This window comes from Trematosphaeria pertusa, assembly GCF_010094035.1.
Source record: "Trematosphaeria pertusa strain CBS 122368 unplaced genomic scaffold BU26scaffold_5, whole genome shotgun sequence".
NCBI classification, from domain to species: domain Eukaryota; kingdom Fungi; phylum Ascomycota; class Dothideomycetes; order Pleosporales; family Trematosphaeriaceae; genus Trematosphaeria; species Trematosphaeria pertusa.
The window spans coordinates 2,626,007-2,651,697 of NW_022987216.1; the positions used below are offsets into that span (position 1 = coordinate 2,626,007).

The following is a 25,691-nucleotide window of genomic DNA, read 5'->3' on the forward strand; positions in this document are numbered from 1 at the left end:
ACGCGCTGTCCTGGGTACGGTGTGAGAGCCGACTGCTCCCGCAACGTCGCTTGCGCCGGGTGTAGTGAATGTGGTCTTCGAGTTATTATTGCCATATCTTTCTTTGCAGTATGCAGCCCTTGGTCCGGGAAAGAGTATTGAAGTATTTCCCGCTCGTTTATACAAAGTGAAGTTGCTTGCCCCTGTTGTGTGCTCCAGTCGCTCTCATATCCCTTGTCTATTCACTGTTACATCCGGTCTTACCCCCAGATTGGATTGGGACATTGATGGTACAATCAGTATACACACGTTCTCTGAGTGTTTCCTCTTCGGAGCAGCAGCCGGCTGCGAATACTGTACTTCCCGAGACTTATTTCCGGTAAGCGACGAGTAGGCTCGCGTTCTCACGGACACTGCTTAGGGATAGGTGGTAATTACCAAACCTCGTTCAGCTGAATTCAAAGACCCTTCATGGGGTTGCGCTTTCTACGGCAACCCGTCTCGATTCGGTCATCTTCTCCACCGCGAGTTTGAGAAAGACACACACTCCCTCTCTCGTGCGACAATCCCCTTCCCATGTCTCCACTCATACTGCATCCCCGAACCAACGTTCGAAGTATTCGTCTCGGCGAGGCAAGGTGCAGTGTATATATCGAAATCCTTTAAATCCTCCCGCGAGCGTCGGAGTAGCCCAACACCTCGATGTGATACTGATGTCGAAACACTAACAAGGTCCACATTTTCTTTACCCACTTCTCCTATTTACCATGATACTTTGGAATGTTCGATTCCGAATTTTTCACAGTTGATGAGCAGCCATGTATCATATTCCTAAATGAGTGAGTGCATCAACATAGACACCACAATATACGCTTCACAACTCACCACATCTCATTTATTTTCTCTCTTCCAAATAAGCATATCTTCACAATACTGTAGTCAAACCCATGGTCAACACATCGCAACCATCCTCGCACTGTCCTACGTACAGTACCATAAACCCATCGACCCATTGCACGACGCCCACCAACCTGGCGCAGACCCGTAGTTGAATAATCTCCCCTTGACGTACACAGGCCTGCAACCAAGCAAGACAGCCATCCACATCCTCACGCTCTCACCTCCTCCCCAATCGAAATCATGCACCCATCCGTCCTTAATACGCTCCCAAAAGAGCCCCACTAATATACCCCCGGTACAAGCGAATTCGCCCACGCCTCCACATTCGTATACCCATCCCCATCCTTATCCTCCATCGCATCGTTCCTGCTCGGATCAAACCCCATTTGCGTCTCCACCGCATCCGGTATCCCATCTCCATCCGTGTCCACAGCTTTTGTCCCTCCAGCAATCGTTCCCGGACCGGACATCGGGCTCGCATTCTCGTCGCTGATGAGTTCGCCCGTCTTGCCCCAGCTCGTTAACTCAGCGACGAGCCGCGCATCGACGGCATCCCGGACTTTGCTTGCCCCGGCGTACTTTTGGACGTACGCGAGCGCGTCGACGGCACTGAGAATCCTGGCTGGAGCTGGGAATGCGTATTTCGCGGTTTGAATCGCCATGCCGCCGTAGTTCGACGACGAGGCGCCGAGTTCCTTTCCATTCAGGCTCCCGTCCTTATCGGCATCATACCAGTTCCCCTGCACAAAGCCCTTGAAATTCGCATTCCCCCTCGTAAACGCCGTCACGCTCGTACTCGGCCCAGAGATGAAGTAGTTCCCCACGATATTCGCCTCGCTCGCGCCATCCGAATCGCCGGCTATGTAGCCGCCGCCACCGCCCCAGTTGTACACCACATTATTCGTAAACTCATTAGTGCCCTTGACTTTGGGGTTGCGCGTTTTGTTGTCGATATACAGGTTCCGGAACAGACTGATCCCGTTGCCCAGGTTCGTCTGTATTAGGCCACCGCAGGAGTGCGTTTCCAGACCCTGCGCGATGATGCTGTTCTGGATAGTGATATTCCCGACCTCCGACCCGGAGATGCTGAACGTCTCGTCGCGGCCCCAGGACACGCTGACGTGGTCGAAGATCATGTTTGCGCCTTCGGCGATGGTGAGCGCGTCTTTGCCGCTCGTGCCACCCTTTCCCATGCGGATGCGGATGTAGCGCACGATGGCGTCGTCGGCGTTGGAGAAGGACCACCCGTTGCCGTAGACGGTGATGCCGTCGCCCGGGGCGGTCTGGCCTAGGATGCTGATGCGTTTGGAGACGACCATGCGGTCGGTGATCTTGATCAGGCCGCCGACGGCGAAGACGACGATGCGATCGGATTTGCTGACGGCGTCGCGCAGGGAGCCGGTCCCGCTGTCGTTGAGGTTGGTGACGACGTACACCGAGCCCTTGCGTCCTCCGATCGCATTGCGGCCGAAGCCTTCGGCGCCGGGGAAGGCAAGGAGAGCGGAAGCCGTAGAGAGGAGGAAGGAGAGGAGCGTAAAGACGAGCATTTTGATGGGACTTGGTGATAAGGAGAAGCGAAAAGAGATAAACTGGATGAAAAGAAAGTTATACCTCCAGCATATTTACCTTTTGAAATCTAATTACCCTAGCCCTACAAGTCTGTGGAGTCTTGAGATCCTCCAATTAGCAATCGGTTGATGCTCGGTTGTTCTCTATAGAGATGTGATGTTGGGGTGCGCCGTGGATTAATTTATATGCGGGTTGAAATCCGGGGTTTATAGTCCTCCAATCATAAACACCGTCAATTGTCCAAACAGGGGGTGACTAGACTTGCTACATATGGAATTAGACAGGACTAGGATATAGTAGAGGTAGAAGCTCAAAGTGGTATCATTCCTTACGCTCTCCAGCCAGTCCTTGTATCGCTCTTTCGAACAGCCCGTTACGCAGTCGCCCTCCAAGCGTCCGCCAACAACGAACCACCCGCCACAGCACCAAGTAGCCCAACACTCCAATCCGGTAAGAACGTCCTATCTTCGTCTACGCTCCAATGTAGTGTCATCGGCATATAAGCGATATTGCTCACCAGATCCCTCCACCAAAGCCAGTCATCTTTTTTATTCTCTTCTCTTAATAGCTTCTCCTCCTTTTCCCCATCTCCAAGTACTTCCTTCTCCTTCTCATCCTTAGCACCCGAGGAGGCATTCCGGTAGCAGTGGAGAATCGATAAGCGGGCAAGTTCCAGCACCACATGCGCAGCCCAAAACCTCGAGCTCCAGATCCACCACTTGGTCTCTCTGGCTTTCCCCATCTCCCCACTCCAACTCGCAGTCGTCAGCACGCCCTTATTCGCCAGATACGCGCCGTTCTCCAGGACCTGGAACAGCGCACAGCTCACGATCTGCCCCCACACGACTTTCCTAACCAGCTTCTCCTTCCTGCCTGCCTCTTTCCCTAGCGGACTATGCCATGTTTCCCGCGCCCATGCGTAGATTCCCACGAGTCCCCATAGTCTCACGAATATCCTGAAGTCGCCGATTATGGCAGCGAGAGCTCTTGATGATCCGACTGTTTGCGCGAGGATCTTTGTGCTGGTCAGCGCGGGCAGCGTCGCTATGAGCGTTTCGCCGGGGAGCAGGACATATTCTGCTTTCTCCGCAATCGTGGTCGCGATATCGGTGAGGCGGCGCTCAAGGAGGCGCTCAAGCACTGCATGGACGAGCTCGAGGGTGTAGCTGATCGTGCAGAGTAGCGCATCGGTGCTTGTGGGGGAGGAGAGCAGTTTCGAGAGGCGGAGCAGGTTATAATCGGTTCTCCGGGCGAGGTGGGTGAGATACCTCAGCAGATATACTCGCAATCTTCGGAGGAGTGGGCGGTTTGCTGGAGTTCTTGGGAGTTTGGAGGGTTCAGAGGACGGTGTGGGTGCTGATGGAGTGGGGTCGGAGGGAATTGTCGTGGAGATCGGCGGTTCAGCTTCTGATGCCATTGCTGCGATGTTGCAGAGAAGAAAGACGAGTTGTTCGGTATTATGGAAGAATCGTCGTGGTGGTTTGTTGGAGTGTGAGTCGGCTGATAGCGGTGACGCGCCTGCTTGGCCGAGGTTGGACAAAAATTCCGGGGAAGCTGCAAACCGGGGTCTTTCACGTGCAGATCTATTCTAGGGCTATCAACACCAATTGATTCTGGACAACCTTGGAAGATGCTCGTCCTACAGAGAACTTAACTCAGAGTCGGAAGGTGAAACTTCGAGAGGTGTCCCTGACGCGCCGCAGATCCGTCCTTCCCCGCGCCCCACGTCTACCAACTCCTTAAACCCAATCCCAATGTCCACGTTCTTCCAAGTCCACCCTCTCCATGCTCTAAGCAGAGAAACACCAAATTGCCCACCCACTGTCATTACCACCCATTAGACGCCAGCAACCATGGCCCACCCCACCCGCCGCCCAACCTACCCTCTCGCGCACTCCTTCCGCCACAAACCGCGCCGTCTCCCCCTCGTCCTACGCTTCGCAAAGGGCGCAATCCACTCCATAATCGTCCTCCCCGTGCTCCTCCACTCGCTGTTCACCGTTCTCGTCGTCTATCTCGACACGTACGTCGTGACCTCCCTCGGCCTGCCCGCGACCATCATCCCGTCGCTCTCCATCGTCGTCGGCTTGATGCTCGTCTTCCGCAACGGGACCTCCTACGACCGCTTCTGGACCGGGAGAAACTGCCTCACGACGATTGGCACGAGTGTGCGGAACCTGGCGCGGATAAGCCTGAGTAATGCGCGGGGCAAGGACGGCGAGAAGTTGACTGAAGAAGAGAAGAGAGACACGGAGAAGATACTGAGAGTCCTCGTCGCGATCCTCTACGCCATAAAGCACAATCTGCGCGCCGAATTCAACATCCCGCCCGCGAGTCTGGCCTCCCTTCCCCCGCCGACATCGCCTTTCGGCAGCCGCTCGCGCCCCATCTCGCGGCGCCCGTCGTACTCGGATCATAGCCCCACAGACACTATCGATACCGAGCAGCACGGGATAAACACGGCGAAGGCGGAGTACACGAGCTTGCTACCAGACGGACTGATGGGGTATGAGGACCAGGGGCTGGGGCTGCCGCTGCAGTTGACTGTGCTGGTCGAGGGGTTTATACGCAGGGGGTATGAGAGAGGCTGGTTCCATGGGCCGATGGCGAGCCAGATGACTGTGCAGTTGAACGCGTTAGTAGATGCATACGGGAGGATGGAGACCATTCGATCGACTCCTATACCGGTAGCGCACCTGTAAGCTCATCCTTGCTCCCTACGTCCTCACCCCTTCTAACATGTATTCTCCAGGATCCACCAAAAACAAGTCCTCGCCCTCTTCACCTGCGTCCTCCCCTTCGCCATCGTCGACGACTACGGCTGGTGGTCCATCCCCATCGTCGCAATCGTCGCCTTCACGCTCTACGGCATCGAAGGCATCGGTGTGCAGCTGGAAGATCCCTTCGGCTACGACAAGAACGACATCAAGATGGACGGCATCATCGAAGATACGCGGCAGGAAGTCACGGTATTGCTGGAAGAGTGGAAGGCGACGGGCGAGGGAAGGGCGCTGGGCGGTATGTTTGACTAGAGTCTTCGGAGGCAAGAAGCCTATGGAGGTGATCAGAATGGGGATTGCGGGTTGGGGAAGGGAGGAGAAGTGTCGGTTGGAGGAAGAGGCAAGTCGAAGCGAGGACGCTGCGCGATCTTGCTGACGTTGCTTGCCCCTCAATTGCTTTCAGATCGGGTGTCAATTGGCGTCATCCATGGACGTTCCTGCATAGCCGCGGAGTAAGATCTATTTGTTGAGTTGCACAAGGTAGAGATAGTCATGACGACATCTACTCAGCTTAGTCAGGGGACCTAGGAGCAGCTCCACATTCATCACCGCGGAGTACGGAGAAACTGAAGCCAATCGACTCGGTAACCCCTTGGATTGCTCTTCTTGACATGATGCTATATGAGAATGCAGCGAGCCTATACAAGAAGCCTCTCCCACCAACTTTCCAAGAAAGTCAAGCAGCTAACACTGCCTGCGAGGAAAGAGCCTCCAACACCAGTACCAGCCTCCACCTGTCGCAATCCAAAAACATGAAGGACAAGTACAATGTACAAGACATAAAAAGAGATAACACATTACCTTCCTACCCGCCCTCTTCCTATATGCAATGGTAATGACCGACCGTGACTTTCGTGTGCCATAACAGAAGAACGCCCCTGTACTCCTGAAAATGCCGGAGGTGAATATCAACATGTGTGCCGTCTCTCTTTCCTAGAAATTTTCTTAGTCCATATTTAGGGGCGGTAGGCTAGGTGCGTTGGTGGACCCAGAGCCCGGCGATTCCCCTTCCCTCAGCCGATTGCCAGCCGCTCGCCCAGCGCTGCCGCTACCGTCAAGCACAAACGGACCAGCGTCGTTTCGTGGAGTCATGGGACAGTCGGTGTTGCGATCAGGACTGAGACGACCATCCACTCCCGTGGGAAACATGGGCGATAAACCGGACACTTCGTTAGCTCCCGTGATGTTGATTGCTACCCGCTGCGTGACCGACGACGATGCAACGGGAGTCATATTCCGCCGCGGAGTTGCCGGGCCACCAACAGATTGATTTGCAATGCCATTAAGAGAATCCGAGATGTTTATGTTGGAGATGGCGGCTTCTAGGTCAGCGAAACTGATCTGGCTGTTGAGCTGTGTGGTCGCATCCGGCAGCGTGCCCAACTGGTTCGAGGAAGCCCGAGGTGTGACGTGGCGGTCTTCTTGCGAGCCCTCTCCGTTAGGGTTCGATTCACCAAGTGCTTGTGCGACATCGTCGTCCCATTCTTCAAACTCGGCAGGATCTTCCACGTCCGCCTCCAAGTCGGCCACTGCTCTACAGTTCGGGCACAGGAAGTTTGGCCAGGTCGGTCCGTTGAGGATGGGGCGTATGCATTTGTAATGCCACACGTGCGAACAGGGTGCTACGAACAGCGATTGACAGGGCTGTACGACATGAGTGCCAGTCGAAGAACGTTATCTCGTGACCACTTACCGCAATAGACATGAGGCAGATAGAGCACTCGGATGTATGGGTGGACGCGTTGTCACCCTCCTTCTTAGCCTTGCCTAGGTTCCGCAGTCGTTGATGCGTTTGTTTGCTGGAGCGGTAAGTATACGCGATTTGACATGCCAGGTACCAAACCTACTTGAACGTATTTAACGCCTGCTGCCATCCCCGGTTGCACTCGATTCTAATCTTCACACATCTAAAAATCATCTCTTCGCCCCCCCGGAAATCGATGCCCAGCTGGATTATGTCGCCATCCTTGAGCCGGAAGGGCTTCGACTCTGAATTCGGCTGGCTCAAGCGGATGTGATTCAAGAACGTCCCTGACGAACTCTTCACGTCCTTGATGTACCAGTTCCCATCCTTGCACCACAACTCGCAGTGCTTCCGGCTGACCACCTTCGACTTGAAACCCACCGCCGCCGCCGAAGGTACGTTGGGAGGCACCTCTGGTATGTTGTCCCTCTCCGAATATCGCCCAACGCGAATGATGGCCGTCTCGTCGGGGAGCGTGCGGGTGATGGTAGCGAACTGCAGCGACGGTCTCGCGGCTCGCGGGTCCTGATGGGGGATAAAGCGTATCGACGGCAGGTGCTTAGTGGCAGAAGAGGTGTCTGTCTGGGTGCCTTGGTTGCCCATACTCGACGCGGACGGTGTAGAGGCCGGAGTAGGGCCAGACTGGTTGCGCACCATGAGTTGCGGGGCGGCCGTGTCTGCACGGTTCCGTGTCATGGTTGCTGTTGCTGCGGCAAGAGGGTCTCCCGGCTGCGATTGCGCGTCTGCTTCGGGCGACGACTGTGTGCGAGAAAAGGTGCTGGGCCCGGCAGCAGCGTTCTGCGTCGAGCTGGCAGTGAGGAGCGAGATGGGCGGGGCTGTTGTTGCGGCGCGCGGACGGCCGTCGCTTTTGGTCGTCTGGGGAGCAGGTGGCCTTGCCTCCTCACGTGGACCTGGCGCAGTGCCTGCCGGGTGCGAGTGCAGGCTGTGCGTGTAGTTGGTCCCGCCCAAATTCCTCAGGAAGCTCAGGCCTCCACGCAGGCCAGTCGATCGCGGCGCGGGCGAGGTCGTCGAAACAGTGGTGGCAGATACGGTTGGGGGCGCTGCTGGGGCTGGGCTGGCGAACATAACAGTATCGCAGCAGTGATAAATAGGGTTCCGGTGAGACGGGGCTGCAGGCCTCTTTCCCGCGGCTGAGCATGCGGCAATAATGGCGTTTGACAGGCAGCACGGCGAGCCCGTTGCGGAGGCGTGTGAAGGTCTGATGCAGTCGACGTCGAGGGGATCGCCAGGATGGGGCCGATTGATGATGGAGCCAAGCAAACGAGGGGAGCGTCAGCCGGCCTGGAACCCTCCTCATGCTGTGAACGATGCCGCCTGCGCCGGTGCACCGCGCCGCACGTGCAGCGCAGACGGTGAATAAACAGGCAGTTGAGATGTCAGATAATGGCCTGAGGCACTGTCCCCCGCTCCAGCACAGCGTTGACGTTTGGGTCACGCACTATCAGTTCGCATTCAACCACAGGACGCTGCTGCACCGCTACCGCTGGGACCATGACAAGTGCTCGCCCGGACGTTCGGCCTGGCCGTTTGAAGGGGTCGACTGCGTTGCTGTATGGGGGCGCAGACGCTCTTGTTTCCACCTCCGCACGCAATCAGCCCGAATCTTCATGCGCGTTGCCCAGGTGTCGAGAGACGCTGATCGTTGACAGCCGGATCCGGAATAGCTCCGCCAAGCCCTGATTATGTCATTCTCGGAAATTTCGGCGTGAACGCGACCTCGACCGTGCCATACCTAATCTTTTCTCCTCGCTATATTCTGGATATGCTGAGGCCTCGATCTATCCGGCCGCTGTCGCGAGGGCTAAGTCACGTCGCTTCATCACTCGCACGGTCCGCAACATGCACAGGTAGAAGAGGGCTGGCGACAGTCGTGGCCGAGGAGAAGGTTTGCCTACGCCAGCTGCAGCTATGGATGGCAGTTCTGACAGCATGCAGGATCCCGTCGAACTCGACCAGATTACGACCCTCCCGAATGGCATCCGCGTCGCGACCGAGGCCCTCCCAGGCCATTTCTCCGGCATCGGCGTGTACGTCGATGCGGGTTCGAGATATGAGAACGATGCGCTGCGGGGGGTGAGCCATATCATAGATCGATTGGCCTTCAAGTCTACAACGTCAACAACTGGAGATGAGATGGTGGAGAAAATCGAATCGTTAGGCGGGAACATACAATGCGCCTCGTCAAGAGAATCCTTGATGTATCAATCGGCAACCTTCAATTCCGCAGTTCCCACAACCGTCGGACTGCTCGCGGAAACGATCCGAGACCCGCTCATCACGGAAGAGGAAGTGCAACAGCAACTAGAAACAGCCGACTACGAGATCGGCGAGATATGGTCGAAGCCGGAATTGATTCTGCCGGAGCTGGTTCACATGGCCGCATACAAAGACAACACGCTGGGGAATCCATTACTATGTCCAAAGGAGCGACTGCCGTACATCAACCGCGCTGTAGTAGAGGCATATCGGAAAGAGTTTTACAAACCAGAGAGGATGGTGGTGGCATTCGCTGGCGTTGAGCACAACGAGGCTGTCCGATTAGCAGAGAAATATTTTGGCGACATGGAAAAAGAAACGGGGCCATCGCTCGTCGGCATCGGCGAAGACAGCACCATATCGAGCACTCACTCGCAACAAATCTTCACAGCCTCGCATCCTACGCCTACCGGCGCACCTCCTCAAACCTCGAAGCTCCTCTCTAAGATACCCTTCTTCAAGAACCTCTCCACATCCGCTACCTCCAACGCCTCCGTAAATACGTCCTTCGATCTTAACTTTCCTCCCATTGATACTTCAATATCGTCACACTATACCGGCGGCTTCCTTACCCTCCCTCCGATCCCTCCGCCCCCGAACCCCGCCCTCCCCCGACTATCCCACATCCATCTCGCATTCGAAGCTCTTCCCATCTCATCCCCGGACATCTACGCTCTCGCAACCCTACAAACACTGCTCGGCGGCGGTGGCTCCTTTAGTGCGGGCGGCCCCGGAAAGGGCATGTACTCACGGCTCTACACCAACGTGCTCAACCAGCACGGCTGGGTAGAATCCTGCATCGCGTTCAACCACTCGTACACCGATTCCGGTCTCTTCGGCATCGCAGCGTCATGCGCCCCCGCGCAAGTATCCCAAATGCTCGAAGTCATGTGCCGCGAGCTGAACGCTCTCGGCCAGGAAACTGGCTACGCCGTCCTCAAGGAAGGCGAAGTCCAGCGCGCGAAAAATCAACTCCGCTCCTCGCTGCTCATGAACCTCGAATCCCGTATGGTCGAGCTGGAAGATCTAGGTCGGCAAGTGCAAGTCCACGGCCGCAAAGTGGGCGTCAAAGAAATGTGCGCCAAGATCGAAGCTGTCACCGTCAAGGACCTGCGCAGAGTAGCGCGACATGTGTTTGGCGGCGAGGTGCAGAATCCCGGAGGGGGTAGCGGCGCGCCGACCGTGGTGCTGCAGGAGGGTGAGCAGGAGGGGCTGAGGAGGAAGGATTTCACGTGGGATGATATTCAGACGAGGATTGCGAGGTGGAAGCTGGGGAGGAGATGAAGAGGCGTATAGGCTCGGAGAGGAGAATGGGATGGTGGTGAAGTGTAAGATGAGATGGTTGGTGTGCATACTGGGATTTTTGTACTATTATAGGACGGAGTGGTGGTCATGATGCTCTGTAGGGCTAGGGGCTTCTAGACCGTTACATAGCACGTTAGCGTTCCGGATAGGATAATATCGACTTGTACCGTTAACGTTTCAGGATCCCGTGATGCAATTCGCGAAGTCGAGCAATTTTCGTGCTGATAGATCGATGCAGGAACGAGTGAGTGCGTGCATATCGATACGTACTAAGGAGGGAGCGCGCAGAATCGAAATTTATATTGCTGATACACGTTGCGTTGCTGAGAAGCACAAAGCTCGAATTGTAAAGTAGATAGATAGCAGACAGAACGCTGGTTGCATATACAAAACAAATAAAAGCGCTAGTGCTTTGCTTCATGTGCTCATGTGCTCGTACAGCAAGTAAGTAAAGTAGGTCGTGACTTCGTAACCAAAACTAAAATCAACGCGCTCGCTGGTTCAAAATACAAAGAAGAAAGAAGTAAGGCTGTGCTCATATAAGGGAAGGGGGGAATCGACACTAGAGGAGGAGAATATAAGACAACACTTGAGAACGCAACGCATATACTTACACTGTACTGTCCGCGCTAGATCCTTTCCACCTGCTCGCTCGCTCATCGCCCGACCCGACCCGACACGGCTCAACCCCTCACAGCCAGGCCTCCTCCCCAACCCCATAGCCGTCCCCGTACCCCAGTCCGCGCGCATAGTACGGATCCCCGGCGGCGGACGCCGCCGCCCTCCACGCGTCCATCTCCTGCGGCATGCCCACGCCCGCCCACGGCAAACCCATCGGGGGCGGCAGACCCATGCCCAGGCCCAGCGGCGGACTCACGCCCCTCGTCATCCCCATCCCCATACCCATCCCCGCTCCCATCCCCAAGCCCCCATACATGGCCGGCACGCCATACAGGCCCTGAGCCATGAGCTCCCTCCTCGCCTTGCCGACTTCGTATTTCAGCGCCGTGCTCGCCTGGAGTAAGTCGTAGAAGCGCATTTTGTAGCCCAGCATATCGCACTCGAGCTTTGCGAGGTTGGAAGGCTCTGCGGCGCCGCCTCGTCCGTAGCCGGCCCATTCTCCATCTGCCGCGGTCGGCGTGCGCGTGAGGAACTTGCGCGCCCAGGCCTTCAGATCGGCATCCGGTTCAGCGCCGTCATAGACAGCGGCGAGGATGGCGACGGGGTCCTCGTGCGTGATGCTGTGCCGGTACATGCGGTCGAGGGCGATGCCCTTGAGCTCGTCGAAGCCCATCACGACGCCCATTTTGAAGATCTTCAGATCGGTGAGGAGATAGGGTTCCGAGCCTGAGGGGGGCTTGATGACGGGCGGGCCTTTGCGGCCCATGGCGTGGATGTGTTTAGGGTCGGGCCCGTACGCGCCTGTGTGCAGGAGCTCGAGAAAGCGCTCAAAAGTGTCTTTGTCGATGTCTTCGTGGAGCTCCATGTACCGGGACCCAACCTTTTCGAACGCACGCCTGATGCTGAAGAAATTATCGATTTTGGAAGCGGGGACCAGGATGGAGCGGTCGCCAAAGATGAATTCGTTCGAGTCGGTCGATGGCGGCGCCTCTGCGCGCGGAACCTCTTCAAGCAAGTGGCGGCGGTCGTTGTAGATTTGCACGGTAGAGCCACGGAGCGACTCGGGCAGCTCGAAAAGTGGCTTGCACGTGCCGGAATACCAGTCTTCGATGTCACGATCGGGGATGCCATCCAGCTCGGAGGGGCAATGGCTACAGTACCATTTCTCCTTTATCGGTGCGCGATGATAAGACCTGCGCCTAGGATGCTCATATTCGTCATACCAGTACCGGCGGTTGTTGAGCGAGTGACCGAAGTCCAACGAGGTAAGGGGCTTTCTGTGCGCCGAGGACAGCTTCTTGATTGTCATCATGATCTTGCCGAAGTGCAGGCCATGTGTAAGGCGGCCGTATTCGACTTCTTTCTCTTGCTGAGGACCGCAGGCCACAAGGAAGTAGGCGTGGATCATGTGATGGATGAGCACGGCGACGATGTCACGCGAGCTGGCATGCTGGAGCACGTCGCTGTTGAGGATGATGGAGATGCGCTTGACGTTGGGGTTGAGGCCCCAGCCCTGGGAGTGCGTTGCGCCAGAGACATCCGAGCCTAAGCTGCCGATGTCCAGGTAAACGGCGTTCTTTAGATGGCCAGCAAAAAGCGTCTCGTCAAGCTTGTTGAAGACACGGTAGGGTATCTCCTTGGAATGGCCTTCTCTTTCAAAACCTGCTGACCGAATGCGGATATTCTTCAGCGTATCAGCAGCGTCCGAAGACTTCCCTCCACCAAGATGGTCGACGATGAAAGCAACAGCCCAATCGATGCTCCACCCGAGATTCTTTTCACACCTCACGCGTGGATCCTTCAGCCTGAGAGCTGCAGCGGACAATGGACGCGAGATACGTGAAGGATGCTGGCGGTAGTACGAGTCCGGCTCTGAGTCTGGATGGTACGGATGGTAGTGAGGGTACCTGAGTGCGACCGAATTGCGGTCAGCATACGGCGTGAGGCGTGTGGAACCAGATGTCATGAGGGCTGGGTCGGTGGGCTGCAGCTACGGCAGGTGGAGTAGCCATAGACGTAAATTTTAAGATGTCTCCTGATAATCAGCGACGGTGCGTTTATATAGTTAGGCTGGCTAGAGGAATTGACGTTGTTCTTTGCCCACTCGTCTCGGCCATGGTCCGCAGTCAGTAACCTAGTTTGCCGTCCTAACTACAGTCAGTAGGCCATAGTATGAGCGTTGGAGGATGCTCATGTGAACACGTTGTGGGTGCTAGTTGTTTGTCATGCCTCAGCAAGCGATCTGTTTGGTCCCGCGAATTCCCACCAAGCTTTAGGGACTCCGACGTCACTGGCCCGTCAGGGTAATTCCTTGTAGCTGGGGGGCAGAATAGAAGGGCGACGAAGGATGTGGCCTGTGGTGCTCTCCCGGTTTGCGATCATGATACGAGAACACGAACTAGGAAGTTCGTCCGGCCTCGAAGCGAGGCCACGATAGTAACGCAAAGCCGAGAGTGGCATAACCTCACGGACAACCGTCGGGTGCCGTCATTGTAAGGGCACGAGAGCAATGCTGCGTCTTGGCAGGGGTAGTCACGCGAACGAAGACGGGAAGCTTGGGAAGAGAAGACAGGCAAAGAAATAGAAAAGAAAGAAATGTAAGAGGGAAAAATAAGAGTGCAAGATAGGATATGTATTTCGCAAGGCCAGGATAAACAATAGGGTAGCCTCCAGATTATCGGATCAGAACGCAAGAAATATACAAGTCGTCACTGGTGGCGCAGCACCGCTGTGGTGCTAGGTGACGATGCGCGTTCTAGGTGCAGAATGCGCGCCAGAATGTCCGCTCGCTCCCGTCTCTTACGTTTGTCATTCCCGTGGGGAAGACAGGTCAAATGGTGCCTGATCGTCAGTGTTGAGCCCACGTCAAGCATACTTGACGCATGCTGTGATTTATTGAAAATAGTCAGGGTCTCGTCGCTGATGCTTCGCTGTCTAATAGTCCCGTCGCGGGTACTCGTCACCTGGCCTTCCACCCGCTTGGCTCCTCCCACTGCCATCGCCGTAGTGCTTCCGCCTCAGCGCCGCAAGCCTCTTCTTCTTGGTGTGCGCATTGATATATGTGCCGATGATGAAGCCGATGATGTTGAAGAAGGGCACCCACGTGTGCTCGGGCAGGAACTGCTGGGCAAAAGCCAGCGAGATGGGGGAGACGATCCAGCTGACCTTCATGACGGGCATGAAACCAGCCTTGACTGTCGCGCGCACCTGGTGGAAAGTGCGCGCGCCCGCAATGACGGCCATGGAAACGAGGTAAATGGAGTTCTGGATGGGCGAGATCTGTGCAAGTCAGCATGATTTGGGCGTGCAATTGCGGCGCATGGAGGCGTACAATGAGGTTGCTAACGAGGATCTGCATGATCTTGGCCTTGAGGCTTTTCCGTCCACGGAAGACCTTCTGCAGAATGCTGATGAGGAAGTGGCCGAGCGGGGCGCTAATGAAGGCGCCGTAGAGGGCCATCTTGGGGACTCGAGACGTGAAGTAGTGGCCGTGCTTGCTCCGATCATGCGCGATCCACGAAGCGAGGAACTCCTGCAGGCCGGACAGGGTGCCGGACGTGAGCATTTTGGTGCGCAGCGGGTTCTCCTGCAGCTGCTTGAGATAGGCCTGGCGGGAGCACCGGTCAGCACGTTTGCGCACTCGACGGCGGCCAATTGCGCGCCACTCACCGCGAGGTATCCGTTGACGCCGCCGCCCTTGGTGAGGGCCTCGCCGACGTCGTGCAGCAGGTCGTCCTTGCCCTTGCCCTTGGCCGCGACGCCGGCCGCGTTCGCCATGGCCTCGGACGTCGTCTTGACCGTCTCCTTCTCGAACTTCACCGACATGGCGGGCGCACTCCGACGTGGTAGCAACGGGCGCAGACGGCGGGTAGGCGCGTGAGGCGAGGTGGTGCAGCGGACGGGTGTTGTTTGGGGGGGGGGAGATGGGGGTGGATTGCGGAGCTGACGATGGCTGGGGAGGTGTTTGTTGTCGACTCGCCGACCCGAGGGTGCGCCGAAACGGGCTAGCGGGCGTCGGCAGATTGGGCGGCGCGGCAGCAGAGACGCGACGACACGACACCCCGCAACACGACGAGAAGCTGTGGACCCTCCGTCTGTTTGCGCTGATTTTTTGCAAGTAAGAGGCCGTCGAAGATGATGGGATAGAAGATCTCGGTGGCGGCGCGCAGGATCGATGCACTCGACGCGGGTTGGGCGGCAGCAGGACGTCGGCATCCGCCGCGCAGTAGTGGGTGCCCGCAGGGTGATCGCGCTCGAGATAAGTCGCCATGGGCTTTGCTGGATCGCGATAGGTAGCCGCAAGAAAAAGGAGGCATGATGTGCATGGGATCGTGGCCTACGGAATGCTCACTGCTCATGGGGCCCTCGTCGTCGATCTGGCAGCCAGCAAGTGAGTCTTCCTGAACATGGACGTACCCATCTGCTCTCCTCCGCCTCGGCCATGATGTATAGATGCAACTCCAGACTTGCGCGGGATAGGATGGGTCGCAGCAAGACGCGTAGACCCGCGATTTGTGCTACTTCGAGGCGTTGGGCTGGCAGGCTGGCCCGCCTCATGTCTGTCGCGAATGCCCTCCCCCTCCTAATGTCTACAGACTTCCGTATCGAAGGACGTCCTGCTAAGTAAACACTTCCACAACGGTCAATCCACCCGGCCTTCACCCTCGCTCGAATAACACAGTTGCCATGGTAAAGAGATAGTCATAGGAGCGATCGCGGCGGGCTTCCGTTTGCCTGGTGCCAAGACATGCGAACTCTCGACGACCTTGGTAGCCACTACACAACATTTCTCCCTGCGCAGCATACGTCCACCTTGCATCCTACAGCTTCGCCTTAGCTTCACCTTATCCTTCCCGCCGCCGCATGGAGAGCGGGTCTGCCAAATAGGCCCTGCCCCTCTCACCTTCCTCATTCTCCCGCACGTACCGGGCCGCCGCGCCATTACCAACATCAACTGCCTTCACGCTTTGTCGTGCAGGCCCTGCAAGGGCCCGCGACCACCGAGACCGGCTCTCCATCCTTATTGTCGCGCCAAACATAGCGCCGGTCCGCTCCAACGCTGCGCACCATGAGAGTAGGTTCCTTCAACGTCCGAGTCACCGACTGCGTTAACCAGCTGCAGCCTCGCACGGCGCCGAAGCGCGCCCGCACACCTAATTGCACTCATGTCACCATGGAGCGCATCTACACGCGCGACGACCATTGCTTTGTTTGCGGACGCCTGCCCTCGATCGGCTTTCTCTACGAATGCCGCCAGGATTGCGACTCAGTGTCTCCTCTCTCCAACGCCCCCGCCCAGGGCAACAGCTACGAGGCGGTCACCAAGTCGGACCTCCGCCGGGACCTGGAAGAGACTGGCTTGAGCGAGAGCGTGATTCGCGCCGCGGAGCATGGCGAATACTCGGGAGCGCAATTGGAGAAACTCAAGACGCAGAAGCTCGAGCTGAAGCAGGTCATCTCAGACTCTATCCAAGGGATCCAGCTCAATCGTGCGGTAGCTCAGTTAGCGGCGGCCGCAGAGGAGCCGTCAAACAACGACGGTGCTTCCAACAGCACCGCAGCATACGAGATGGTACGTTGGCCCGGCTGAAACATCGTGTTAGCAGCCGACTTCCGCGCCGCGCGCTGTACTTCTGTCCTAAAGCACATCAGACGGCTAATGGCTCTCAGTGTAACCCGCCTTGCTGCTTCCGCGCATGCCACACTTGCCGTCCCTACTACAAAGACCGCATCTACATCTCCTTCAATTCCGTCTTCTCGGACTGTTTCACTCCTCTATCGCGGTCAGATGCAGCGGTTCTTCCTACCAAGTGTGCTCAAATCATGCGCCACATTGGCCTTCTCCCGAGCCCGCACCCAAGCATAACCGACACCACTCCTTCCACTCTCCTGACCTCTCTCTACTTGAACTCAGATATCGCTGCCGCGTCCTCGACATCCAGTGTTGTGACCTTCAAAACCACGCAAACAGACATGGACGAGCTAGACCAGACCCGCCGTCACCGCCGCCGCTTCTACAAGATCGGTCAGCGCTCCTCCGGTGATATCGCTCGCGATCTGTCTCGTCTCCCGCTCTTCTGTCGCCAAGGCCTCAAAACCGCAATCCAAGGTATCTTCCGCTCATCACGCGACTCCAGCTCGGACGGCTCCAACATTACGCTTCCCATGCCTTGCACAGGCCGCGTACGCGACGCCAACCTTAGTGATGGAATGGGGGAGTTTGACATGGGCGCCTTGCGTCGCGTCAGGAGGCAGAAGGAGCGCAATGACCTGAGGCATGGCACGTGCGACGGCGGTTTCGAAGGCGTGACCGCACCGGCGGGCCTGAAACGTACCTACTCTGTGCATGTTGGCGGCGACGAAGAGGATGACAGCAGCAGCAGCTCCGACTTTACCGTCTACTCGTGTGCATCGGAGGGTAGTGAGGTCGAAGTCAGTGGCGGGGTGGCTCTCACGGAGGAGGCGGTCGAGACGCATACGCCTGATATCCTCACCGCTCCGGTCCCGGGCCAGCAACGCGGAGCGATCAATGATGAGATGGGCTTGGAGACCATCATGACACAAGTCTAGGTGCTCGATGAGGTCTGAAATAAGGAAAATGCTAGAGGCATGGACGAGCGAGGTGGAGAAGGACGTGGTAATCGTGCAGCATCGAATCAAGGGCGTTGGCGGTACCTTTGGCGTTATGGCATATCTTGATACCCCTTGGACAACGGCCTTATTCGGATCTGGATCGGATAGGCGGATTGGAGTCTACGGCATCTCTAAATGGATTCATTGAGCTGTACCCACGTACGAAGCCCTTTCACGCTTCCGGAACATATCTTGCTTGGTGCCCAGGATAGACAATAAAAAGTCACTTGACCGGTTTCGATACCTAGGAAACTCCCGCGGCCGTGCACACGCGGCATCACTGTCTTCCCCTTTCCAATCTGCGTACCAACACCGATAACAAGTAAGCTCGCCTCACTTTTCAGCTTCTCCTGCTTAGCCCTCACCTCCCGAATCAACCTCTCCACATTCTGCACCCTAGGCAGGGTCTTCGTCTTCCTCCTCTCCACTTTCCTCTTTCAGCGTCTAAGCTCTCTCCACACAAAATCTTTCCTCCTTAGATTTCAGGGAATCCAGCGTAGTGCCTACTCAACCATGCGATGTGCGGATTCCCAGCCGCCACTGGTACCTCGTCAACGTCCTTAGTTTGCCGTCCGTCGGCCGCTTCTCGTTCTTCGACGAGCTTCTGAACTTGTTCTATGGCTTCACTTGTTATTGCATCATCCCGTTTGTCTCTCTCAAGGGGATATTATGCCCCCATTCAGCCGTGTGACGCTATCGAGCATTCCGCCAAGCGGCGCTGGGAGAGGAGTAAGCAGTCTTGCGGTCCATGCAGAAGGCCAAGTTGGGGTGCATATGCATAGCGAGCGCCTCCGGGTGCCCTCCTGCAACCGTTTCCGGAACTTTATGATGACGATCCAGTGCTGTGCGGGATGCAACGCAACGCTTTTCGGCCGCTAAACGACAGCTGTATCGGAGGACGATTGCGAGCTGCTCTCAAGAAGCGTATGGCACGCCGGGGAAAAGGCTCACTCTTCGTGTCTGCCCGCTGTCACCCGATCCCACGGCAGGAGAGTAGACGTAGGCCAATCGCTATACTGGTGCGTCAATTCCATAATGCAAACACCGATGAAGACATTCGAACCCCTACACGTTCGTGGGGGACCGTCCTGCCCCCACGAGGCCCAACGCATCGACCCCCTCCCTGGCGGTGGCGGACCTGCAACGCATGGCAGGACGAATCGCGCATATAACAAGGCGACGAATCACCACGACAGCCGCGATCCTCCAAGAAACGTAGGCAGCGTCGACTTCGCCCAGCCCCTACGATATTCCCCGCCTTTTTGAGCTGAAGAGGGATTACTATGTTCTTAAACGTAGCGCTCCCTACTGCAAATGAAAGACGGTGGATATGCATTGACCGAGGACGAGCGCTATACCCCGACCACCACGAAAGGCATATCAGCCCGCTATGCGCGGCTCAAAATCCGGAGACACATCCTCCTGTTCGAGCCAATGAATTTTACCATACCTGCATGCCAGGGCGCACACAACACGCGCCCGAGACGCTCTGTCTGGATCCAGGTATCCGCCGTACACGTACTAGCATGGTACTGGTCGGGGAGCCACGGAGCGCGCTTGGCATGGAATGAATTCCAACCGCATGCTTCTGCTTCCCATCTTACAGATTGGCGGAATAACCGCCCACTTGTGCTCTGCCACGTTTGCCAAGAACCAGCCTGCTTCAAGCATATCATGTACGGAGGTAAGCGCACGCTTACATGGATTGCATCCAGTTCATGCATGGAATGCATTAGTGGCCGCCGTGGGTCCCTCCCGCTACAAAAGACTTTAAGGGTAAGCTAGTATTGAAGCCGAAAGCAGCAGCCATCATCGGGAGGGAACCAAAAATCCACCAAAAGAACAGCGTATCACACACGCTACATGGCTCCGTCCTTGAACACATGGGCAATCCATGGGGCTCGCGAAGAAAATATTCGCATCATTACTCTTCAGATTACCAAGCCCTACACAACCTATACAACAACGCTTACCTTGATGCGCTCTGCTCCGCCAGTAGAAGCATCAACGGATTATGCTCCATCTTCGGCATCTACTACAGGGAGCTCCGACTCCGACTCCGACGTGTGGGTGGTTGGAGTGGTGTTAAGCGTGTTGGCTTTGCTCTTTGCCATCTCATGCTGCATCTGTAGAAGACCAGGCCCTCCAGGTCCCCAAGGTCCACGGGGCGAGCCAGGCACTCCGGGTCGCGATGGTGCTCCAGGCCCTCCAGGTCGTGATGGTGTTCCTGGTGCTCCCGGTGCGCCCGGTGCTCCAGGCCCTCCAGGTGATCCAGGTGGTCCAGGTCCTCCAGGTCCTCCAGGTCGTGATGGTCGCGATGGTCGCGATGGTCGCGATGGTGCTCGTGGTGCTCCAGGCGCTCCCGGTGCTCCAGGCGCTCCAGGTCCTCAAGGTCTCCCAGGTCCTCAAGGTCTCCCAGGTCCTCAAGGTCTCCCAGGTCCTCAAGGTCTCACGGGTGCTCGAGGCCCCTTAGGTGCTCCAGGTCCCCCAGGTGCTTCAGGGCCCGCAGGAGCTCCAGGGCTTGCAGGTGCTCCAGGTCCCCCAGGTGCTCCAGGGCCCGCAGGTGCTCCAGGTCCTCAAGGCCGCCGCGGAAGTACCGGGCCAGAAGGCCGCGATGGCCGACAGGGTGCTCCAGGTCATGACGCTCGGGATGGGCGCGACGGGCGCGACGGGCGTGATGGGCGCGATGGGCGTGGCCGACGTAAAGGTCGCAGTGACAACGATGGGAGCGGATGAAGTCGTGTAAGCTCTCAAAAGCCCAGGCTGGATGCACTCAGCTAAGCCATCAAATAAGAGAGGTCAACTTAGGTTGCTGGATCTTTGTGTAGATACAAAGGAATTTTCGCGCTGCGGCTGGGGGAGGATTGGTATGAGGTTCGTGTCACCCTCCCGGCTTACTAAGCTTACTAACCATTCCTCCAACACATGAAGCCATCACCTTTCGATTCCAGCATCTTGCTGAGCTATCCTCTACTTCCTTCCACTTCCTTTTCTTCTTTCCTTAGATCCCCCCTCACACCATATAAACCCTCCCATCTCACCGGTCCATCCCTCAGCCTTTGCGAACCCCCTATTGCCCACTATCCAACCACCATACACCCTCCGAACTACCACACCCGCACACTAACGCCAGGCACCGCCTTCCCACCCGCCAATCCTTCCCCACAAAGTTCACCGTGCCAAGCACCCTATCACCCCTCGTACGTCACCATCCCTGTCGCTTGGCTCGCTTTTCGCCGCTCATCTGCCTTCCTACTTCCCTCACCGAACAATGATCGCTGAACGCATCTCATTATTACTTATCGGCACGTATTTCGACTAGCCGCTCCGAACCGGTCAGACGCTGCCTGACTCGCGCGATTGGTGGGGCCGGCGGTGGGGTAAGTTTACGATAGCGTGATGTAAGGCGGTTCGGCGTGAGGCTGAGCAGGCTGCATGTGATGTGCAGCGCTCGCTCGTGATGGCGACGAACCGGTGGGCTAGGGTGATTATACATCAGGGGATGCTGGAAAGGTCCAAGGCTTCTTTGGAGCGGGGGTGATATATATTGCACGCGACCCTGGATCCTCTAACGATAGATACGCAAAGCAAACTGCGAAGACTTACTTGCGAATTACCTGCGAATACCTTCACCTCCTGCGACACATCGACAGATCAGGCAACACCTGCATATACCGTACTACGCGAGCGACGAGGCGGAACGCCCACAAACAGCGATCAATACATCACACCGCATCTCAACGCTTTGAGAGGGCGGAAGACGCAAGGCTGCTGTCACACTACTCCGATATATAACAGCCTCTTCTTTTCTCTTTCTCGCAACAACCAACCTCCTCTACACACACCGAAGAGAGCGCGCGAAAGCGAAAAGCGAAAGCGAAAGCGAATCCAACCCCTCCACCTCCAACTCCAACAAACAATGTCCACCTACACGCACCACACTTCGCACCACCACCTCCCCCCCTCCCCGTCCCCGTCCCCCTCCCACCGCCGCTCCTCCTCCTACACCTCGCACTCCCCGCACCACTCCCACGCGCAACTCATCCCCGTCTCGCCGCCGCGCCACCACTCCCACCACGGCGCCCTCATCCCCGTCCCCGTCCAGCCAGCACACCACTCGTCTCCGCGCCACTCCTCCGACTACTCCCACTCCCACTCGCCGCACCACCGCGCCGCGGACAACGACCAGTGGGACGGCGTGACGCGCTACGGCTCCGAGCGCGCCCCGTACAACGAGCGCCGCGATCTGGAGCTCGAGCACCGCCCGAGTTTCGGCGACACGCTGCTGCTGGTGTGGGAGACGCTGTGGGGGGCGCTGACGGGGCGGCGGAAGTAAACTGGCGGGACGTGAGCGAGCGAGCGAGCGATGATATGCGGGTACGGCTGCGGGTACGGCTAAGGAGGAGAAACAACTGAGGCGCCAGGCGGACGGACGTGCGAGGCAAGATTTGACCGTCTTTGGATTAAGATATCTACTTCGAGAGCAGAGTCAATGAAGAGGACTGCTGAGATGAGATGAGATGAGAGCGCCTTTGGACGCGGAAGCGTCGGGCCGAGCTTGGCTTTGCATCTGATACAGATACATTTCATCTGGATTGGTTTGGGTTGGATTGGGTGTTCTGGGAAACGCCCCACCGACCGACCGACCGACTGATTGCATGCATCCATGGACATGGACGGACGCATATGGGGAGAATTGGGGGCAAGACCCATACGATTGATTACTATGCGCGGGCTGGTGGAAGAAGCATCAGCATGTTTTGATAAGATATAGATACCCCTCCGTAATCTGCTCGCTCAACATCTGAGCAAATTCAATTCGATCTGATCTGATCTGATCTCATTCTCATTTCACTTTGCATATAGACTCAGGGACGATTGCGAGCGCATTCATCTCTATTTTGGTTGCTCTCGCTCAACTTTTTGCTACCAGGTGTAGATAGAATCGACGCGCTGTTGCCGCCCAAGCGCACCCACAAACACCGACGTTACCGACGGGGAAAAGAAAAAGAGATCCATGCTCGCTTGTGCCATGCATGCTAGCTCATGTTGCTTCAAAGCCAAACAGTCATCCGTCTATATTGTTACAGGACCGTTCCGAATCGAAAACGCCGATGACGCCCAAAAGAGTGATGCCGTCCCAAACTTCAGCGCTTGAAGTTAGTGTAGTTGGAGGAGAATAAAGACAACGAACGCCGTGCCAGCTTTTGTGTGTGTGCCCCCATGTGTATTCGGCCCGCCTAGGGAAGGTCTCCGCGACACGGCTTGCGTGTCTCGTGAAAGGAGGCGGCGGTGTCGTCCGGGAGCGGCGTGCGACGCCTGACCCGGGGATAAGAAACCGCGCCCCTCCCCTGCGCTTGCGTAATGCCCGGTGTGTCCGGTACCGATGGCGGTGGTCCATCCCTTATGTCTAGTCTATGCGTGTCCCGTTTTCGCCGATGAAAAGCTTAATCATGTACAAGAAAGGGGCCGGAGATCCGGATCGTCGGACGGCCGATATGTGTGCGGTATGCGAAAACGAGGCTCAGTTGAAGACTTCGCCAATATGGCGCTCGGACTCGGGCTTCCAAGTGCCTGTGCGCCAGTCAGTATTGATGAGACGGACATTCCCGAGACTCGACTGCGTGAACAACGTCGGTTCCGCGCGGCTGGATGTCCTGTGGCAAGGGGCACAGACACAGCACAACGCAAGGCAGGTACAGAGTAACACATCCCACGTATGTCGGCGCACAAAGAAGTATTGTGTTCACGTACCTTCGAAGTTATGCTTCACAAACGCCATCGGGTCGTCCTCCTCGCCCGCGCCCATCGTCTTGACGCCAGGACTGAAGCTCGTGATGGGGAGTACAATGACATCGCCGACTTTCTTGGGGCTCTTCATGCCCGTGAAGTGCTCCCAGGTGATGTTGCCCTTGCTGGTGCTCATGTCGAAGTAGTCTGGGTTGTTGAAGAAGGAGAAGATGGAGTCGGTCCAGAGAGCCGGGCCAGTAAACTCGATGATGCCTTTGTGGTCCTTGCTGAGCCTGCCTTCGGCCTTGCGTTTCAGCGTCTCCTGCGTAATGTTGGCGACCACATCGACAAGGACGGGGTGGCCAGGCTTCGACTGGATGGTCCACTGGCAGAACTGGATGCGGCGCGAGTACCAGTCGGCCCAGTCCGCACGATCCGGGTCAGCCTCAATGCCAACAACCATGCCGTAGGTGTTGCTCGGGACGTCTGAGGGAATCCAGTCGGCGGCGCTCTTCAATGCAGCCGTGTCAATGTCAGAGTAGATTCCTCCCCTGGCGAGCAGGATGAGGTAGCGGAAGAAGTCGGCTTTGAGGACGGGCAAGGGGAGCGCATTGTAGGCGTCTAGGACCTCGGGGACTGAGGCGAAGAGATGTCGGATCAGGTGTACGGCGACGTTGTCGGTGATGACCTCGTGCACGAAGGTAGGGTGGTGGATGGTCCAGCTGGCTTCTGCCTCACGGAACTCCTCGGCGAACTCGCCCTGGGCCGGGGTGAACTTCCACGTCTGCCAGATGTATGCCGGGAACTTGCTGTCAACGTCGTAGGGGAACTGGTACTCGAGCTGCTGCTTGAGCGGGCGCTTCCTCAGCTCGTCCAAGCTGACCTGCGTCTTCGGCTTCTTGGGAACGTCGGGCGTCGCGAAGGGTTTGTCCGTCCTGTGCGGCTTCGGCGCGTCGGTGGTTTCCTGTTTCGCGGGCTGCTGCGAGCCCGGTTTCGGCTTCGTCAGCGAGGCGGGCTTGGGCAGGTCGTTGGCGTTGCGGATGGGCACGGGCTGGCTGCTCGAGTGGTGCGTCTTGAACATGAAGAAGAGGGTGAGGACGGCGAGGGAGAGCACCAGGGCCTTCTTGAAGGTGAGCATCGTGGCCGGGCGCTGGCCAGGAGGCGGCGCGGAGGGAGGTGAGGGACGGCGCGCGAGAGGGAGAGGCCTGACCGGAGGCGCGAGGCGGGGGATATAGATGAGTGCGGATGGAGCAGCAGCAGGAAGTGCGGGTGAATATGGATATGTAGGTGTCTGCAGGCCCCTGCCGTCAGTACGAGAGCGAATGGGTGGCCGGTGCGCGGCTTGGAGGTTCCTGCTCCTAGGGGCGCGGTGCACGCTGCACAGTACTGTACCTTATCAACAGCGGCCCCCCGGTCGCACAAGCCAAGCTGTTTCAGGCGATTGCGAGTCGAATGTGGAAATTGGCGCGCGCAGTCGAGGCGGGCGTCGTGTGGAGCGAGTGCGGCGGAAAGCGGAGAAGAAAAGCGAGCGTGATGGGACGAAAGGAGAGGCCGGCGGTGCGGTGTGGTTGCAGCTTTTGTTGGGGACAGGAGGCCGCGACTTTTTGAAGCCCTTGGGGAGCCGTTTCAGAAAATGCGCTAAGCAGCAGAGCCGTCGTCGATCGGTAGCGCGCCGCCTTGGTGCAATGGAGCCTTGCGCGGGAGGAGTGCGACGCCGAAAGCGACTGGCCGGCTGCTCATATCTACATATTCTCGACGCATTCCAGCGGCTCCGAGCTGGGCTAGCTGAGATGGCCACGCGTTTGCCAGTACGAGACGCCACGGTCTGCGTCGTCGACCCGAGCGACCCACAGAAGCACGGCGATAGCGAGACCCGCGCCATCACCAGCTACTGTACTCTCCGCAGCAGCGCCTCCCCACGGACTCTGCACTCCCGTCAACCAGACGCGCCCTTGCTGCTGGCGTCACAGGGCGCGGGCAGCTCCAGGGCTCCAGGGCTCCAGGGCAGGGCTGTCCGCGCGGCTGCAGAAGAGGTTCGGCAGGCTGAAACAAAGCGAGCGCGGCGCAATTTTTAGACCATTTGCGGCTATCATCCCGCGCCCGGCCATTATTCGTCGACAAAGCCCAAAAATATATCAAGCATCCAAGTGCTG

The 25,691-nt window shown here is 57.2% G+C and overlaps 12 protein-coding genes across 12 annotated transcripts; 6 read left to right on the plus strand and 6 right to left on the minus strand.

Annotated features, from left to right (window-relative positions):
* Positions 1 to 917: 917 nt before the first annotated feature.
* BU26DRAFT_518175 (polysaccharide lyase family 1 protein) lies at positions 918 to 2,576 on the minus strand. Its single transcript, XM_033828747.1, has one exon. The coding sequence runs from the start codon at positions 2,424 to 2,426 to the stop codon at positions 1,161 to 1,163; it is 1,266 nt and encodes a 421-aa protein (XP_033686545.1). The 5' UTR covers positions 2,427 to 2,576; the 3' UTR covers positions 918 to 1,160.
* Positions 2,577 to 2,662: 86 nt separating this feature from the next.
* Positions 2,663 to 4,077, minus strand: BU26DRAFT_518176 (uncharacterized protein). The gene has a single exon (XM_033828748.1). It carries the CDS (start codon positions 3,863 to 3,865, stop codon positions 2,822 to 2,824), a length of 1,044 nt encoding a protein of 347 aa, XP_033686546.1. The 5' UTR covers positions 3,866 to 4,077; the 3' UTR covers positions 2,663 to 2,821.
* Positions 4,048 to 5,711, plus strand: BU26DRAFT_518177 (uncharacterized protein). Its single transcript, XM_033828749.1, has 2 exons — positions 4,048 to 5,146; positions 5,201 to 5,711. The coding sequence occupies exons 1-2, from the start codon at positions 4,302 to 4,304 to the stop codon at positions 5,478 to 5,480; spliced, it is 1,125 nt and encodes a 374-aa protein (XP_033686547.1). The 5' UTR covers positions 4,048 to 4,301; the 3' UTR covers positions 5,481 to 5,711.
* Positions 5,712 to 6,173: 462 nt separating this feature from the next.
* Positions 6,174 to 7,668, minus strand: BU26DRAFT_424027 (SMAD/FHA domain-containing protein; the record flags this gene model as incomplete). The annotated part of the gene is made up of 3 exons (XM_033823542.1): positions 6,174 to 6,872; positions 6,922 to 7,027; positions 7,076 to 7,668. 3 exons carry the CDS (start codon positions 7,666 to 7,668, stop codon positions 6,174 to 6,176), a joined length of 1,398 nt encoding a protein of 465 aa, XP_033686548.1.
* Positions 7,669 to 8,342: 674 nt separating this feature from the next.
* BU26DRAFT_549993 (uncharacterized protein) lies at positions 8,343 to 10,725 on the plus strand. Its single transcript, XM_033832027.1, has 2 exons — positions 8,343 to 8,878; positions 8,929 to 10,725. The coding sequence occupies exons 1-2, from the start codon at positions 8,756 to 8,758 to the stop codon at positions 10,531 to 10,533; spliced, it is 1,728 nt and encodes a 575-aa protein (XP_033686549.1). The 5' UTR covers positions 8,343 to 8,755; the 3' UTR covers positions 10,534 to 10,725.
* Positions 10,726 to 11,488: 763 nt separating this feature from the next.
* On the minus strand, positions 11,489 to 12,949 carry BU26DRAFT_397448 (uncharacterized protein; the record flags this gene model as incomplete). Its single annotated transcript, XM_033822758.1, has 1 exon — positions 11,489 to 12,949. A coding segment is annotated over one exon (1,461 nt), but the record flags the coding sequence as incomplete, so codon positions are not given.
* An 842-nt stretch (positions 12,950 to 13,791) lies between these two features.
* On the minus strand, positions 13,792 to 15,009 carry BU26DRAFT_518180 (uncharacterized protein). Its single transcript, XM_033828750.1, has 3 exons — positions 14,845 to 15,009; positions 14,507 to 14,782; positions 13,792 to 14,454 (listed from the first exon to the last, which is right to left on the minus strand). Exons 1-3 carry the CDS (start codon positions 14,998 to 15,000, stop codon positions 14,110 to 14,112), a joined length of 777 nt encoding a protein of 258 aa, XP_033686551.1. The 5' UTR covers positions 15,001 to 15,009; the 3' UTR covers positions 13,792 to 14,109.
* Positions 15,010 to 16,243: 1,234 nt separating this feature from the next.
* On the plus strand, positions 16,244 to 17,745 carry BU26DRAFT_549996 (uncharacterized protein; the record flags this gene model as incomplete). Its single annotated transcript, XM_033832028.1, has 2 exons — positions 16,244 to 16,747; positions 16,846 to 17,745. The coding sequence occupies 2 exons, from the start codon at positions 16,244 to 16,246 to the stop codon at positions 17,743 to 17,745; spliced, it is 1,404 nt and encodes a 467-aa protein (XP_033686552.1).
* Positions 17,746 to 18,843: 1,098 nt separating this feature from the next.
* On the plus strand, positions 18,844 to 20,544 carry BU26DRAFT_504045 (uncharacterized protein; the record flags this gene model as incomplete). The annotated part of the gene is made up of 4 exons (XM_033826737.1): positions 18,844 to 19,023; positions 19,108 to 19,311; positions 19,415 to 19,492; positions 19,615 to 20,544. The coding sequence occupies 4 exons, from the start codon at positions 18,844 to 18,846 to the stop codon at positions 20,542 to 20,544; spliced, it is 1,392 nt and encodes a 463-aa protein (XP_033686553.1).
* A 1,183-nt stretch (positions 20,545 to 21,727) lies between these two features.
* On the plus strand, positions 21,728 to 22,966 carry BU26DRAFT_504046 (uncharacterized protein; the record flags this gene model as incomplete). Its single annotated transcript, XM_033826738.1, has 2 exons — positions 21,728 to 22,099; positions 22,748 to 22,966. The coding sequence occupies 2 exons, from the start codon at positions 21,728 to 21,730 to the stop codon at positions 22,964 to 22,966; spliced, it is 591 nt and encodes a 196-aa protein (XP_033686554.1).
* Positions 22,967 to 23,278: 312 nt separating this feature from the next.
* BU26DRAFT_518185 (glycosyltransferase family 32 protein) lies at positions 23,279 to 25,020 on the minus strand. Its single transcript, XM_033828751.1, has one exon. It carries the CDS (start codon positions 24,674 to 24,676, stop codon positions 23,555 to 23,557), a length of 1,122 nt encoding a protein of 373 aa, XP_033686555.1. The 5' UTR covers positions 24,677 to 25,020; the 3' UTR covers positions 23,279 to 23,554.
* Positions 24,861 to 25,613, plus strand: BU26DRAFT_504048 (uncharacterized protein; the record flags this gene model as incomplete). The annotated part of the gene is made up of 1 exon (XM_033826739.1): positions 24,861 to 25,613. The coding sequence occupies one exon, from the start codon at positions 24,861 to 24,863 to the stop codon at positions 25,611 to 25,613; it is 753 nt and encodes a 250-aa protein (XP_033686556.1).
* Between the last annotated feature and the right edge of the window lie 78 nt (positions 25,614 to 25,691).